This window comes from Hypanus sabinus, chromosome 29 (assembly GCF_030144855.1).
Source record: "Hypanus sabinus isolate sHypSab1 chromosome 29, sHypSab1.hap1, whole genome shotgun sequence".
In the NCBI taxonomy this organism is placed as follows: domain Eukaryota; kingdom Metazoa; phylum Chordata; class Chondrichthyes; order Myliobatiformes; family Dasyatidae; genus Hypanus; species Hypanus sabinus.
Window position 1 is genome coordinate 1,315,337 of NC_082734.1, and position 17,596 is coordinate 1,332,932.

The window sequence follows — 17,596 nt, forward strand, 5'->3', positions numbered from 1 at the left end:
AAGGCCTGCAGAGTGCCCACCAGGAAACTGTGGTCTACCCGGTCAAACGCCTTCTCCTGGTCAAGAGAAAGAAACGCTGCCGGGGACCCAGTCTCCTGGTGCAGGTGGATCAGGTCCCGTACTAGGTGGACATTGTCCTGGATGGAGCGGCCCGGGACTGTGTAAGATTGGTCAGGATGAATCACCTGTCTCAGTACTGAACCAAGACAGTTGGCCATTGCCCGGGCGAAGATCTTGTAGTCCGCGCACAAGAGGGAGACCGGGCGCCAGTTCTTTAGCAGGCGAAGGTCTCCCTTCTTGGGTAGCAGGACCACAACAGCTCTCCGCCATGAGAGGGGCATTTCCCCGGTGGCTAGGCTCTCCCCTAGAACAAGGCTGTAATCGACCCCCAAGACATCCCAAAAAGCCTGATAAAACTCTACACTCAGACCATCTAAGCCAGGGGATTTACCCCTCCGGAGTTGTCGAAGGGCAGTAGACAGCTCCTCCCCAGTCAGGGAAGCGTCCAGACGCGCTGCGTCATCTGGGCTGACCTTTGGCAAATATTCCCAGACCTCACTGCACGCCCCCGCATTTGACGGATCTGGTGAGAATAAGGACCAATAGAAAGTGCGGATTTCTTTGATAATTTCATCAGGATCTGTGGTGGAGGAGCCATCAGCAGCTGCTTTTGAACTCCCCGCCACTTCTCCAACGAGTAGAAGAAGGGTGAACCGCGGTCCAAATCTTGCAGCATTTGGATCTGCGACCTCACATATGCGCCTCGGGACTGCTGAAGCTGCAGATTCCTTAGTGCGTCCTTCTTCTCCTGGTATTCCTGCCACATTTGATGGTCTCCACTGGTCGGACCAAGACGGGACTCTAGGTCAAGCAACGCTCTCTCAAGCCGCTCAATCAAAGAGCCCCGCCTCTTTGTCGACCCCCTAGTGTACTCCCGACATAAAAACCGGATGTGGGCCTTGCCCACATCCCACCACAGCTGTAGGGAGCTAAACTCTCTCAGTCTCTTTCTCCATGTGGCCCAGAATGCTCAGAATGAATCTCAGAATTGGCTGTCCTCCAGCAGCCAGTTGTTAAAGTGCCAATACCCGGATCCCACCTGAGGGTGCAGAGGAGTAAATTCCAACCACACAAGGTGATGATCCAAGCACGACACCGGCCGCATGGAGGACACCGACACGCGGGAGACATAAGCCCGAGAGATATACAGGCAGTCTATCCGGGAACCCCCCTCTCTAGATCTTCTGGAGAAGGCGCTAGAGTCAGGGTGAAGATTCCACCAGCTGTCCACCAAGTCAAAGGAGCCGACTAGCTCCTTTAACTTTTTCGCCAATGCTGGGTCGCGTTGGAGGCCCGAGCGGTCCTCCACCTCGAGGGTACAGTTGGAAGTCTCCCCCGAGGATGACGCAGTCCTCCGGGTCGATGGAACTCAGCAAGGCGGACAGCTGACAGAATAGGCGCGTCTGCATCACCCCACGCCTCGGAGCGTACACGTTGATAAAATGTAACGGTACTCCATCCAGGCGCACAGCCAGGTGGAGCAGACGGCCGGGCACAACATCTTGGACTCCTACGATTTCTGGCCGGAAGGTTGGGGCCAACAGGATCGCCACCCCACTAGAGTTGGAGCTAAGGTGACTCATGTAGACCCCGCCCTGCCACTCCAGGAGCCAAGCGGGGTGGTATGGGTATCCTGCAGGAAACTCACCGCGTATCTCCCATCCCTGAGGACTGTTATATCTGCGGAGAGGACCCCTGCTACCGTTTACATTGAGACTAGCTATGGTAAGCTTCATGTCGGGAGCACACTAGGCCTCAGCACCAGTCCCCTTCCCACTGAGAGCGATGGCGCCCTCAGCCGCACTCTCCCGAAGAAAACCGAGAATATCCTTTGCTTTCCGGGCCCGACTGCTACCATCGCTACCCTGTGACCCACCATCTCCCAAAGGAGCGAGGCTGCTTTTCATCCTGATGTCCCGCACCAGGTCATCCAGGAAGGATTTCAGCTGCCGCCTGTCATTCCCTGACACAGCATTCCTCTTCCCCTTCCCCTTCCGTCTGAGGATGACCCTCAGGGACTTCAACAGCCTCGGCATGCTAGGCCAGCGAAGCGAGGCTAGTTTAGGCCGATGCTTTGCACCAACGGAGGAGTGAATAAACTCTCTGATCTCCTCCACAGGTATCAATGGGGACTTCTCTGGAGGGGTGAGGATGTCCATTGTCTCGCTATCAAATGAATCCCCCTCCAACCCCTCACTGCAGACAGATCCCCCACCGTCCTCCTCATGTGGTGTATAAGGTGGCTGCCCCTGTAACCTACACTGCACAGCGGGTACCTCCCCTATACCTTCCCGCTCCACCGTCGCAGCAGTCTTACCCACAGTTGCGACGATGGAGAGAAAATCCCAAGGGACTCCCTGCAGGCCATTAGTTGATGGGGTCGGCATGCAGGTTACATCACCCTCCCCAGGAGACGGGCATGAATGGGACCCCAGCAGCTCTGGCCCAATGGATTCACTGGCAGCCTGATGCTGACTGTGAGAGAGCCTGGTCTCCTCTCCACCTGTACTACTTAATACAGTTGCCTCCAGGGAGGCGCTTACTGCTAAGTCCTGGGTGGAGGGCTCCAGGTCTGTTTTAGGCATGCAAACAGGCCCAGCACTAGCTTCATGCACAACCACACCACCCACCCCAGGACTGGTGTCTACATCTTGGGATTTAGGGTTAGACACAACTCCCACCCAGATCCCCACCCCTTTCTGGGACTCCCCCTCATCTGCATTCTCTGCCCTCTTGGGGGAACAATCCCATCTCCTCTTCAAGCCGGAGGAGCACACAGGTGCGGAATTCACCGACGGAGCGGTACTCTCCGCTCCTATCGCCCCGTCCAACCGTACTCTTCCCCGAGCCTCCCTCTCCACCTCAGGGCAAATGGGCGTGAGCTCTGCGGTCTCGGGGGCCGACTTCTTCACGTGTTTCGACTTCTTCCTCGCTTTCTTGCCCCGCCCGGACTCCACCCCGTCCCTCGCCTGAACCTCCCCACACGTAGCCCCAGGATCACCCGCCTGAACCACAGGGGTAGGAGCAGACGTAGGAATAGGGGCGGGGTTAGAGACTGGGTCAGGGGCAGGAGCAGGGGCAGGGGTCGGCACAGGTGTAGGAGCAGGGATGGGATCAGGGGCAGAGGTAGCTGGGGCACAAGTTCCTGAAGTGGACTCCCTGGGTTTTCGGGTGCTAGGACAGTCCCTCCGAAAGTGCCCCACCTCCCCGCACGCATGGCACCGTGGGTGCTCAGAGCTCCAATACACCTGATAATCTACCCCCCCGTGCCGGACAGTAAACCGGCCCTCAACTTCATCCTCCCTTTCCAGTTTCATGAATACCTGTCGCCGGAAAGAGATTACGGTCCGGAGGGTGCGCCTCCTGAATTTGTGCCTGATGGCAGTTATCTCTGACCGTACTTGCCCCAAGCGGGCCAATGCGGGAAGCAGGTCCTCATTGGGGATGAAAGGCTGTACGTGACTGAGGACGATGCGTTGTGTGGGAGCTGTCACTAGCTCCATCTGTAAAAAGATGTTCTCCACCGTGATCCCTCTACTGAGGGCCCGATGCACCAACTCATCATTCCTCAGGTAAAACACCGCCTTCCCGAACTCCTTCTCAGCGGCCAAAACACCACCTCTCCCCAACAAGTCCTCCATGGCCTCCGCGCACTTTTCCAGCGTAGTTCCAGTTCGCAAAATACATTGCACCCCGCGTTCAACTTTCACCGTCCGAAACAGGGCGTTGTCCGAGGCCGGAGAGGCAGCCGCCTTTGCATAACTCCCCGAAGGCCTGCGACTCCCTGCAGACTGGTCCGGCATGTTACTTATGTGTCCGAACCGAGAATGATACGGTGGTGCTGGTTATAAAGTCTCGGAGTGAGTTGAGTAACTGGCGGGAAAAGTTTATACTCGACGGTACCTTGCTGGCTCCGTGCCAGAAATTCCAACGCCAGGAAAGGCTCTGTTAGTCCTGCTGAACTTCCAGGCCGTGAGAGGTCGAGACGTCTCAAACGATGTTTCGGCTCCGACACCGAACGAGAATCCCGACGATAGAGATGGAAGGAGGTTGCCCCGATGTCAGTGGGGCCAAGCAACGTCGTTTGTCTCCGGTTTTTGGAGCGAACCTGCTTCCTGGCGAGTAGCCAGCGGCCACAGCAGCGTGCTACGCAGTTCGAAGCCGTCAACGAACCCCATCCAAACTGGCAGAAAAACTCCAAACGAAGCTTCCACTCTAAACCAGCCGCTCACTTAGATGTTCAAGGGACTTTGCAAACCAATTTCCAAGCAATTCAAGACCTTCATAAAGTAGTTTTTCCCCGATTTCTCCCAGCGCAATCAGAACAGCTGCACTCTGTGTCTGACCCTGGGGGTGTGTAATGGGACGGTGTGGAGGGAGATTCACTCTGTGTCTGACCCCGGGAGTGTGTGATGGGACGGTGTGGAGGGAGCTTCACTCTGTGTCTGACCCCGGGAGTGTGTGATGGGACGGTGTGCAGGGTGTTTCACTCTGTGTCTGACCCCGGGAGTGTGTGATGGGACGGTGTGGAGGGAGCTTCACTCTGTGTCTGACCCCGGGAGTGTGTGATGGGACGGTGTGCAGGGTGTTTCACTCTGTGTCTGACCCTGGGAGTGTGTGATGGGACGGTGTGGAGGGAGCTTCACTCTGTGTTATGACCCCGGGAATGTGTGATGGGACGGTGTGCAGGGAGCTTCACTCTGTGTCTGACCCTGGGAGTGTGTGATGGGACGGTGTGGAGGGAGCTTCACTCTGTGTATGACCCCGGGAATGTGTGATGGGACGGTGTGCAGGGAGCTTCACTCTGTGTCTGACCCTGGGAGTGTGTGATGGGACGGTGTGGAGGGAGCTTCACTCTGTGTATGACCCCGGGAATGTGTGATGGGACGGTGTGGTGGGAGCGCCACCTAGTGTCTGACCCTGGGAGTGTGTGATGGGACGGGTGGAGGGAGCTTCACTCTGTGTCTGACCCCGGGAGTGTGTGATGGGACGGTGTGGAGGGAGATTTACTCTGTGTCTGACCCCGGGAGTGTGTGATGGGACGGGTGGAGGGAGCTTCACTCTGTGTCTGACCCCGGGAGTGTGTGATGGGACGGTGTGGAGGGAGCGCCACCTAGTGTCTGACCCAGGGAATGTGTGATGGGACGGTGTGGTGGGAGCGCCACCTAGTGTCTGACCCTGGGAGTGTGTGATGGGACGGTGTTTCCTCACCCTAGATCCTGTACAACCGGACGATGGTGCAGCTGGGGATCTGTGCCTTCCGCCAGGGGATGATCAAGGACGCTCACAATGCACTGCTGGACATCCAGTCAAGTGGCCGCGCCAAGGAGCTGCTGGGCCAGGGCCTGCTGATGCGCAACATGCAGGAGCGAAACCAGGAGCAGGAGAAGATCGAGAAGCGCCGCCAGATCCCCTTCCACATGCACATCAACCTGGAGCTGCTGGAGTGCGTCTACCTGGTGTCTGCCATGCTCCTCGAGATCCCCTACATGGCTGGCCATGAGTTCGATGCCCGCCGCCGCATGATCAGCAAACAGTTCCACCACCAGCTGAGGGTCGGCGAGAGGCAGCCCCTCCTGGGTGAGTGACTATACTCCTTCCTCTTACTCCACTTCTGCCCTCCCCCCCTTCTCTCCCATCCCTGTCCTTTCCACCCAGAGACGGTCCACTACCTGCTGAGGGTGGACTAGAAGCTCGGTCCATCCCTTCATCCTTCCTTTCACTGTCCTCCTCCATGTTATACCCCTCCCTCACCTCCCACCCCACTCCTAGAATCATAGAACCATAGAACACGACAGCACAGTACAGGCCCTTCAGCCCTCCATGTTGTGCTGACCCATATAATCCTTAAAAAAAAGTACTAAACCCACACTACCCCGTAACCTTCCATTTTTCTTTCATCCACGTGCCTGTCCAAGAGGCTCTTAAATACCCCTAATGTTTTAACCTCCACCACCATCCCTGGCAAGTTATTCCAGGCACTCACAACCCTCTGTGTAAAAAAAAAAATAATAATAATATATATATATTTTTTTTTTAAACCACTTACCCCCGACATCTCCCCTAAACTTCCCTCCCTTAATTTTGTGCATATGCCCTCTGGTGTTTGCTATTGGTGCCCTGGGAAACAGGTACTGACTATCCACCCTATATATGCCTCCCATAATCTTGTAGACCTCTATCAAGTCCCCTCTCATTCTTGTACGCTTCAAAGAGAAAAGTCCCAGCTCTGCTAACCTTGTTCCATATGACTTGTTCTCCAAACCAAGCAACATCCTGGTAAATTTACTCTGCACCCTTTCCATAGCTTCCACATCCTTCCTATAATGAGGTTACCAGAACTGAACACAATACTGTAAATGCGGTCTCACCAGAGATTTGTAGTTGCAACATGACCTCTCTACTCTTGAGCTCAATCCCCCTGTTAATGAAGCCTAGCATCCCATAGGCCCTCTTAACTACCCTATCAACCTGTGCAGTGACCTTGAGGGATGTATGGATTTGAACCTCAAGGTCCCTTTGTTCATCCACACTCTCAAATAATTGACCTTTAATCCTTTACTCAGTCTTCTGGCTTGTCCTTCCAAAATGCATCACCTCACACTTGTCCGGATTAAACTCCATCTGCCATTTTTCTGCCCAACTCTGCAGTCTGTCTATATCCTCTTTAACCTTCGACAACTTGCGCTCCATCCACAACTCCTCCAATCTTCGACTCATCCGCAAACTTACTCACCCATCTTTCCGCCTCTACATCCAGGTCATTTAAACAAATCACAAATAGCAGGGGTCCCAGGACAGATCCCTGCGGCACTCCACTAGTCACCGACCTCCAGTCAGAATACTTTCCTTCCACAACTACCCTCTGCTTTCTTCCCTTAAGCCAATTTTTTATCCAAACAGGCAAAGTTCCACTTATCCCATGCCTCATGACTTTCTGGATGAGTCTCTCATGAGGGACCTTGTCAAATGCTTTGCTGAAGTCCATGTAGACCACATCCGAGCCCTACCGTCATCAATTTCTTTTGTTACCTCTTCAAGAAACTCAATCAGGCTTGTGAGGCACGATCTTCCCTTCACAAAGCCATGTTGACTATCCATGAGTAGACTGCACTTCTCCAAATGCTCTTAGATCCTATCCTTAAGAATCCTTTCCAGTAGTTTGCATACCACTGATGTAAGACTCACTGGTCTATAGTTCCCAGGATTCTCCCTATGACCTTTTTTAAACAAGGGAACTACATTTGCCATTCTCCAGTCCTCCGGCACTTCCCCTGCAGCCAAAGAGGATTCAAAGATCATAGCTAATGCTCCCGTGATCTTCTCTCGATTCCCACAACAACCTGGGGTGTATCACATCCGGCCCTGGGGATTTATTAATCTTAATGTTTTTAAGAAGATCCAGCACTACTACTTCCTTAATCTCCACATTGTTCAGCACACAGGCCCGCTCTACTTCAACCTCATCCTGATCAAGATCCTTTTAACTTTTGAATACTGAAGCAAAGTATTCATTTAGGACTTCCCCAACTTCCTCCGCCTCCAGGCACATGTTGCCCTCTTTATCCTTTAGCGGTCCCACCTTCGTTCTTGTCATCCTCCTATTCTTCACATACGCATAGAACGCCTTGGGGTTCTCCTTAATCCTACATGCCAAGGCCTTCTCATGCCCCCTCCGAGCTCTCCTAAGTCCTTTCTTTAGCTCCTTCCTGGCTACCCTATATTTCTCATAAGTCCCTCCTATTTCCTGCTTCTTATATCTAACATATGCTTCCTTTTTCCTCTTGACGAGTTACCTCACGTGTTTTGTCAGCCACGGTTCCCTTTTCCTACCATTTTTTCCTTGCCTCAGTGGGACAAACCTATCCTGAACCCAGCTCAAGTGGTCCCTAAACTTCTCTCACATTACTTCTGTGCTTTCCCCTTTGAACATCTGTTTCCAATTTACTCTCACTAGTTCCTGCCTCATCCCTTCAAAGTTAGCCCTTCCCCAGTTAAGCACTTTACCACTTCGTCTGATTTTATCCCTTTCCATAGTTATGCTGAAGCTAAGGGAGTTGTGGTCACTCTCACCAAAATGCTCCCCCACCAAGAGGTCTGTCACCTGACCAGGTTCATTACCCAGAACTAGATCCAGTATAGCCTCTCCTCTGGTTGGCCGGTCCACATACTGTGTCAGGAATCCTTCGTGAGCACACCTGACAAATTCAGCCCCATCTATCCCCCTGGCACTCAGGAGGTGCCAGTCAATATGAGGGAAGTTGAAGTCACCCATAACTACTACCCTGCTCCATAACTATTTCCTGCTCCATTCTAAAATCTGCCTGCTTATCTGCTCCTCAGTGTCCTGAGGGCTATTTGGGGGCATATAGACTACTCCCAGCACAGTGATTAATCCCTTCCTATTTCTGACTTCCACCCATACTGACTCCGTGGACACTCTTTCTGCAGCGTCCTCCCTTTCTATAGCCGTGATACTATCCCTGACCAGCAATGCCACTCCCACCCTTTTCGATCTCCCATCCTATTCCTTTTAAAACACCTGAACCCTGGGACCTGCATCATCCAATCCTGCCCTTCCTCCAACCAAGTTTCAGTAACGGCCACAACAACGTAGTTCCACGTACTGATCCATGCTCTAAGTTCATCCTCCTTGTTCCTAATACTCCTAGCATTGAAATAGACACATTTCAACCCCTTTAACTGGCTACAATTCTGTTCTGTCCCCTGCCTGTCCTTCCTCATCAACTCAGAACTCTTAGCATCATGCCCTTGTCCTTCTACCTTAATCCCTGCACTCACATTCTGATTCCCACCCCCCTGCCAAACTAGTTTAAACCCTCCCCAACAGCTCTATCAAACCTGCCCGCCAGGATATTGGTCCCCCTGAGATTCAAATGCAACCCATCCTTTTTGTACAGGTGCCAATGATCCAGAAATCTGAATCCCTGCCCCCTGCTCCAATCCCTCAGCCACGCATTTATCATCTCACTGTCGTGTGGCACAGGCAGTTATCCCGAGATTACTACCTTTGAGGTCCTGCTTTTCAACTTTCTTCCTAACTCCTTTCAGGACCTCTTCCCTTTTCCTACCTATGTCATTGGTACCAATATGTACCACGACCACTGGCTGTTCTCCCTCTTACCACAGGATATCTTGGACACGATCAGAAACATCCCGGACCCTGGCACCTGGGAAGCAAACTACCATCTGAGTTTCTTTCCTGCGTCCACAGAATCGCCTGTCTGAACCCGACTATAGAGTCCCCTATCACTACTGCTTTCGTCCTCCTTTCCCCACCCTTCTGAGCCACAGGGCCAGACTCTGTGCCAGAGGCACGGCCACTGTCGCTTCCCCCAGGTAGGCTGTCCCCCCAACAGTACTCAGACAGGAGTACTTATTGTCAAGGGGTACAGCCACAGGGGTACTCTCTAGTACCTGACTCTTCCCCTTCCCTCTCCTGACTGTGACTCATTTCTCTGTCCCCCGTGGCCCTGGAGTGACCACCTGCCTGTAACTCCTCTCTATCACCTCCTCACTCTCCCTGACCAGACGAAGGTCATTGAGCTGCAGCTCCAGTTCCCTAACACGGTCCCTTAGGAGTTGCATCTTGAAGCACCGGGTACAGATGTGTCCGTCCGGGACGCCGGGAGACTCCAGGACCTCCCACATCTGACAGCGGCCACAGAAAACTGGCCTCACCCACATACTACCTCCTTTTGCAATCATCAACTGCCTCACCTCTTCCCATTACTGCCTTGTCCCGTGGAACCAAAGCCCTTTCACTCTGCTGCTTCTCTCACTCCGCTGTGCGCTCCCAACGCTGCCCGCTGGATATGGCTGCCTTCTTTTTAAACTGTTTGTGCTCAACTGGCTGACGTCATGAGCCTGCACAGTCTGGCCGCTCTCTTCCCCCGAGAACTCAAAATGCCTTCCTGCTGGAAATCCTTAGGTGCTCTCCTGCTGCCTTCTTGCTCCTCTTCTTCCTCTCCTGCCTCTCTCTCTCATTTCCCATTCCCTCCCCTACTCTCTCTCTCCCATCATCTCCCTACTCCCTAACCCTTTTCGCTCCAGTTCCCTTCCTCTGCCCTACTCTCCTTTTCCCTCCCATCCCCTACTCTCCTTCCCCCTCCCGTCCCCTGCTCTCTCCTTCCCCCTCCCGTCCCCTGCTCTCTCCTTCCCCCTCCCGTCCCCTGCTCTCCCCTTCCCCCTCCCGTCCCCTGCTCTCCCCTTCCCCCTCCCGTCCCCTGCTCTCCCCTTCCCCCTCCCGTCCCCTGCTCTCCCCTTCCCCCTCCCGTCCCCTGCTCTCCCCTTCCCCCTCCCGTCCCCTGCTCTCCCCTTCCCCCTCCCGTCCCCTGCTCTCCCCTTCCCCCTCCCGTCCCCTGCTCTCCCCTTCCCCCTCCCGTCCCCTGCTCTCCCCTTCCCCCTCCCGTCCCCTGCTCTCCCCTTCCCCCTCCCGTCCCCTGCTCTCCCCTTCCCCCTCCCGTCCCCTGCTCTCCCCTTCCCCCTCCCGTCCCCTGCTCTCCCCTTCCCCCTCCCGTCCCCTGCTCTCCCCTTCCCCCTCCCGTCCCCTGCTCTCCCCTTCCCCCTCCCGTCCCCTGCTCTCCCCTTCCCCCTCCCGTCCCCTGCTCTCCCCTTCCCCCTCCCGTCCCCTGCTCTCCCCTTCCCCCTCCCGTCCCCTGCTCTCCCCTTCCCCCTCCCGTCCCCTGCTCTCCCCTTCCCCCTCCCGTCCCCTGCTCTCCCCTTCCCCCTCCCGTCCCCTGCTCTCCCCTTCCCCCTCCCGTCCCCTGCTCTCCCCTTCCCCCTCCCGTCCCCTGCTCTCCCCTTCCCCCTCCCGTCCCCTGCTCTCCCCTTCCCCCTCCCGTCCCCTGCTCTCCCCTTCCCCCTCCCGTCCCCTGCTCTCCCCTTCCCCCTCCCGTCCCCTGCTCTCCCCTTCCCCCTCCCGTCCCCTGCTCTCCCCTTCCCCCTCCCGTCCCCTCCAGTTCCCTCCTCCACCTCCCATTTGTTTGCCTGCCCAGTGACCCTAGCTCTGGCCCTGCAGGTCCCCCTGAGAGTATGCGAGAACACGTGGTGGCTGCCTCCAAGGCCATGAAGATGGGTGACTGGAAAACCTGCAAAAACTTTATCATCAACGAGAAGATGAACGCCAAGGTCTGGGATCTCTTCCCTGCAGCCGACAAAGTCCGGGAAATGCTGGTCAGGTACAGAGCCTGAATTCTGGACAACCGTCTCAGTGCCATCTTGCTTTTCCTGAACTCCTGGATTAGACCTCAGTTTGTAACTCACTCTATAACCTTTTCAAATCCCTGGAGAAGATCCCAGTGTGTAACCCAATCTTAACGATCAGTTATTGGAAATATAAACCCCCGAACCCTTGGATTAGGACCCAGCCTATAACCCACTCCCAGGAATCTGTTATTTAAACCTTCTGAATCCCTGGATTAGATACATGCCTATAACCCACTCCTGGGGATCTGTTATTCGATATATAAACCCCTCAAATCCCAGGATTTGATCCCAGCCTGTAATCCCCTCCTGGGAATCAGATATTCTATATATAAACCCCTGAAGCTCGGGATTGTATCCCACTTGTAACACAGGGATTTGGCATTCTTCATATGCCTCTTTTCCCCTACCACATCCTGGGATCAGACCCCAATCTGTAATTCTTGGGACCTGATGAGTCTATGAGACTGGGATTGGACCCCTGCCTGCCGCTCTCTCCCTGAGACCTGATGAATATATCTATCCCTCTCTCTCCCCCCTCTCTCTCCCCCCCTCTCCCCCTCTCTCTCCCCCTCTCTCTCCCCCTCTCTCTCCCCCTCTCTCTCCCCCTCTCTCTCCCCCCCTCTCCCCCCCCTCTCCCCCCCCCTCTCCCCCCCCTCTCTCCCCCCCTCTCTCCCCCCCTCTCCCCCCCTCTCCCCCCCTCTCCCCCCCTCTCCCCCCCTCTCCCCCCCTCTCCCCCCCTCTCCCCCCCTCTCCCCCCCTCTCCCCCCCCTCTACCCCCCCTCTCTCCACCCCCTCTCTCCCCCCCTCTCTCCCCCCCTCTCTCCCCCCCTCTCTCCCCCCTCTCTCCCCTCCCCTCTCCCCCACCCTCTCTCTCCCCCTCTCTCCCCCCCTCTCTCCCCCCCTCTCTCCCCCCCTCTCTCCCCCTCTCTCCCCCCTCTCTCCCCCCTCTCTCCCCCCCTCTCTCCCCCCCTCTCTACCCCCCCCTCTCTCCCCCCCTCTCTCCCCCCCTCTCTCCCCCCCCCTCTCCCCCCCCTCTCTCCCCCCCTCTCTCCCCCCCTCTCTCCCCCCCCTCTCTCCCCCCCCTCTCTCCCCCCCCTCTCTCCCCCCCCTCTCTCCCCCCTCTCTCCCCCCCCTCTCTCCCCCCCTCTCTCCCCCCCTCTCTCCCCCCCCTCTCTCCCCCCCCTCTCTCCCCCCCCTCTCTCCCCCCCCTCTCTCCCCCCCCTCTCTCCCCCCCCTCTCTCTCCCCCCTCTCTCTCCCCCCCCTCTCTCCCCCCCCTCTCTCTCCCCCCCCTCTTCTCCCCCCCCCTCTCTCTCCCCCCCCTCTCTCCCCCCCCCTCTCTCTCCCCCCCCTCTCTCCCCCCTCTCTCCCCCCCCTCCCCCCCCTCTCTCCCCCCCCTCCCCCCTCTCTCCCCCCCCCCTCTCCCCCCCTCTCTCCCCCCCCCCCCCGGGACCTGATGAGACTATTGAGAATGGGATTGGACCCCTGACTGTCTCTCCCAGGACCTGATGAGACTCTTGTCTGTCTGTTTTCTGCCACAGGAAGATTCAGGAGGAGTCTCTCCGTACTTACCTCTTCACATACAGCAGTGTTTATGACTGCATCAGGTGAGAACTCTGGGGCTGTGGGGTTGGTCCATGTGGGAGGAGCAGTGAAAAACGTATCTGTAGCAACCATAGAGATTCGGGACGGAACAAAGAAGTCATAGTATTACTGTACTGAGGTTGTGATTGAAGTTGTGCCGGTTGAAGTGTTACTGTACTGAGGTAGTGATTGAAGTTGTGCCGGTTGAAGTGTTACTGTACTGAGGTTGTGATTGAAGTCGTGCCGGTTGAAGTGTTACTGTACTGAGGTTGTGATTGAGGTTGTGCCGGTTGAAGTATTACTGTACTGAGGTTGTGATTGAAGTTGTGCCGGTTGAAGTGTTACTGTACTGAGGTGGTGATTGAAGTCGTGCCGGTTGAAGTGTTACTGTACTGAGGTGGTGATTGAAGTTGTGCCGGTTGAAGTGTTACTGTACTGAGGTTGTGATTGAGGTTGTGCCGGTTGAAGTATTACTGTACTGAGGTGGTGATTGAAGTTGTGCCGGTTGAAGTGTTACTGTACTGAGGTGGTGATTGAAGTTGTGCCGGTTGAAGTGTTACTGTACTGAGGTGGTGATTGAAGTTGTGCCGGTTGAAGTGTTACTGTACTGAGGTGGTGATTGAAGTTGTGCCGGTTGATTCAAGAAATGATCAGATCATTACACTGAGCACTGAGTGAGAACAGGTAAAACAATAACAGAATACAGAATAAAGTGCAACAGCTACAGAGAAAGTGCACTTTAGACAAGATGATATTGAGATAGGTGTGACGTCATCTTATTCTAGAGGACCATTCAATAGTTGATGCAATGGACAGAAGCTGTCCTTGAGCCTGGTGGTTTGTGCTTTCAGGCTTTGTATCTTCTGGGTGAGGATAGCTGCCCGGGTCTGGGATATTTTAGGCTTTCTGGAACCGTGGCCGAGGGAGGGACTGGACTGGCAGCTCAATGCGGGCTACAGGTGGTTTAATTGGATAGAGATGCAGGAAAGAAGAGGATGGTTGTACGTTTGGCTGAGGGCGATGTCATGGCAGTAGTCAGAGACTAAATTAGATAGTGTTGCAATTGGTTTATTATTGTTACAGGCACTGAGATACAGTGAAAAGCTTGTCTTGAACACTGTTCAAACAGATCAGACCGTTACACTGCACTGAGGGAGAAGAAGGGAAAACAACAACCGAATGCAGAATAAAATTACAGAGAAAGGGCAGCGCAGGCAGACAATAAGGTGCAAGGGCCACCATGAGGTAGATTGCGAGGCCAAGAGTCTATCCTGTTGTACTAGGGGCACATTCAATAGTCTGGTAACAGCAGGATAGAAGCTGTCCTTGAGCCTGGTGGTCAGTGCTTTTAGCTTTCTATATCTTCTGCCTGATGGGAGAGGGGAGAAGAGAGAGAGATGTCTGGGGTCGGTTCGATCTTTGGTTATGTTGGATGTGTCCTGTGCAGTGTGAGCAGGTAATTGACGTAGTGTTGTGTCAAACTGGGATTTTAATGTGATGATGCAACTTACCTTCCCTACCCCCTCTGCTCCTGTGCCCCACACACTCCCCCCCCCCCCATCCCATGTTCTTCCACCCTGTTCTCTCTCTCTCCCTCCCAGTATGGAGACTTTAGCCAACATGTTCCAGTTGGAGATTCAGAATGTCCACAGCATTATCAGCAAGATGATCATCAACGAGGAGCTGATGGTGAGGGAAGGAGGGATAGGGGTTTGAGGAGAGGGAGGGTGAAGGAGGGGTACGGGGTTTGAGGAGAAAGTTTGATGGAGGGGTGGAGGTGATTAGTGAGGGTGAAGTGGGGGTGGCGGGATTAAGGAAAAGAGGGAGAGTAAAAGAGGGGTGGGGCAGTTGGGGGAGGCTGAAAAAGGCGGATTGTGGGGTTGGGAAGGGACTACCAATGAGGGTTGGGGTCTGTATTTTGGAGTAAACCCCCTCCACTACCTTCCTGCACACAGCTGAGAGCTGGAGAGGATGGAGTACAGTGGGAGCGGCAGAGAGCTGGTGTGTTGCTGGTGAGGTGGGAGTGCTGTGGGAGCGGCAGAGAGCTGGTGTGTTGCTGGTGAGGTGGGAGTGCTGTGGGAGCGGCAGAGAGCTGGTGTGTTGCTGGTGAGGTGGGAGTACTGTGGGAGCGGCAGAGAGCTGGTGTGTTGCTGGTGAGGTGGGAGTGCTGTGGGAGCGGCAGAGAGCTGGTGTGTTGCTGGTGAGGTGGGAGTACTGTGGGGAGGGGTGGTGAGCTGGTGTGTTGCTGGTGAGGTGGGAGTGCTGTGGGAGCGGCAGAGAGCTGGTGTGTTGCTGGTGAGGTGGGAGTGCTGTGGGAGCGGCAGAGAGCTGGTGTGTTGCTGGTGAGGTGGGAGTGCTGTGGGAGGGGTGGTGAGCTGGTGTGTTGCTGGTGAGGTGGGAGTGCTGTGGGAGCGGCAGAGAGCTGGTGTGTTGCTGGTGAGGTGGGAGTGCTGTGGGAGCGGCAGAGAGCTGGTGTGTTGCTGGTGAGGTGGGAGTGCTGTGGGAGGGGTGGTGAGCTGGTGTGTTGCTGGTGAGGTGGGAGTGCTGTGGGAGGGGTGGTGAGCTGGTGTGTTGCTGGTGAGGTGGGAGTGCTGTGGGAGGGGTGGTGAGGAAGTGTACTTCACACTATCTACCCCTCTCTTCCACACTGGGGTGGGCGAGGTGGAAGCACCAGGTAGGGACAGTGAGGAGGGAACACTGGGCAGAGGTGGGTGGCTTGGGTTTGTACCTCACATTGAACCCCCCCCCTTCCCCAGGCCTCTCTGGACCAGCCGACGCAGACGGTTGTGATGCATCGGACAGAACCCACTTCTCTGCAGAACCTGGCCCTCCAGCTGGCTGAGAAACTGGGGAACCTTGTGGAGAACAACGAGAGGGTTTTCGACCTCAAGCAGGGCTCCTATGGGGGTTACTTCAGCCGCGGTAAGTGGAGAGGGGTCTGGGGTGGGGTTGCAGGGGGTCCCAGAGTGTGATGTCTCAGTCCAGGGTTCCCAGGTGGTATATCTTAAACGTGAAATCCCTCATCCAGGGTGTCTGGGGGGAATATTCCTCATTTGGTGATGGTTGGGGGAGGGAGGATGCCTAATTCAGGGTGGGTTCCAGGGCAGGATTCCTGATCAGGAGACATTCTGGGGTTGGGCTTGTCAGTGGAGGGGCGTTCTATGGGGTGGACTACCACTATTAGGGTGGTTCACCACAGAGGGGTTTGGCATCCGAGGGGGTTGCCAGTGGAGCAAGGACGATGGGGAGGGATGCTGAACCCCTCCCCATCCCCTTCACCCCCACCCTTCCCCATCCTTCACCCCAACCCCTCCCCCTCCCCATCCCTTCCCCCACCCCTTTTCCATCCCTTTCACTCCCATCCCTTTCACCCTCTCCCCTCCCTTCCCCCACCCCCCTCCCCATCCCTTTCATCCCTAACCCCTCCCCATCCCTTCCCCCCACCCCTCCCCTCTCACCCCACCCCCCTTCCTTGCTGACTCCTTACTCGCTCTCGCTCTCTTGACAGACCAACGGATTGGATACCAGGGCAAGCAGTCATACGCAGGCCGAGGGGCCTTCCGGCAGAACCAGAACGCCTACTGAGGGGAGAGAGGACAGAGGGAGACCCCCCTCCTTTTTACCTGTTGTGTGTATCTGCCTGTGATCCATAGAATAAAGCTGAATTAATGTCCTGTCAGCATTGCTGCCCGCCTCTCTTTCTGTGTTGTAGATTCAGCAGGGGATACAGGCTCTTCGGCCCAAACAGGTGCTACTAACCTCCCAGCTGGTCGCATCCCCACCTCCCCTTCATCTGGCTGTCTGAAGCTTCCTGAATGATTGTGTTGTATCTGCCTCCAGCAGTTTGTTCCTTCGACTCCCCACCCTCTGGGTGAGAAAGTTGGCCTTCTCTCCTGTTACCCGAAACCTCTGCTCCCTGCCCCGGGGAAAAGACTGACACGGTACACCTTATTGAAGCTGCACTTCTCCTACTCGTTCTCCTACTTTCCAAGGTCTAAAGACCCAGGCTGGCTAACCTCTTCCTGCAACATCCTCGTCAGTCTCTTCTGCACTCTTTCCAGTTCAACCCTGTCCCTCCTATAGCGGGGTGACCAGAACTGTACACAGTACACCAACGTCTTCCACAACTGCACCGTGATGTCCTAGCTCCCATTCTTGGAAAAAGGCCAATGTGCCAAACGCCTCCTTCACCACTCTGTCCACCTGTGACACCACATTCAGTGAAATACTCACTTGTGCTCCCAGGCCCCTCTGTTCTACAGCAATCCCCAGTGCCCCACCATTCAGAATTTGGTTTTCTAAAAGGTATCACCTCACAATTACCTGTATTGAAATTCATTTCTCTTATCAGCCTTTCTCTAACTGATCAAGTAACCTACAATAACTATCAATCACAGCTCCTTATTTTGTGTCATCTGTGAATTTGCTGATCAAACTTGTGAATTAGCATCCAAATCATTGATTGTGAATGACAAGGGTGTACGACCAAAGGAAAAATGGCTGGAGTCGCCCAGCACTTTTGTGTAAGGGTGTTTGTTTATACGGTGCGTCAAAAATCAAAAACAAAAATTAGGAAAAATAGTGAAAAGAAAAGTACCAATGTTTACAAAATGCTACCTAGCAGAAAACACAACAATCACTCACAATCACTCACAGGGATTTGGACAGGTGTCACTCACACAGATTTGGACAGGTGTCACTCACACGGATTTGGACAGGTATCAC

General features: G+C 55.0%; 1 protein-coding gene across 1 annotated transcript in view; it reads left to right on the forward strand.

Moving 5' to 3' along the window:
• The window catches only part of eif3c (eukaryotic translation initiation factor 3, subunit C), a 37,567-nt gene extending 21,017 nt beyond the window's left edge, over positions 1-16,550 (forward strand). The window contains 6 exon segments of the mRNA XM_059953336.1: positions 5,277-5,640; positions 11,102-11,261; positions 12,829-12,894; positions 14,473-14,560; positions 15,628-15,793; positions 16,380-16,550. Of these exon segments, the coding sequence (XP_059809319.1) occupies positions 5,277-5,640; positions 11,102-11,261; positions 12,829-12,894; positions 14,473-14,560; positions 15,628-15,793; positions 16,380-16,456 (921 nt within the window). The 3' untranslated portion in view covers positions 16,457-16,550.
• Positions 16,551-17,596: the final 1,046 nt, after the last annotated feature.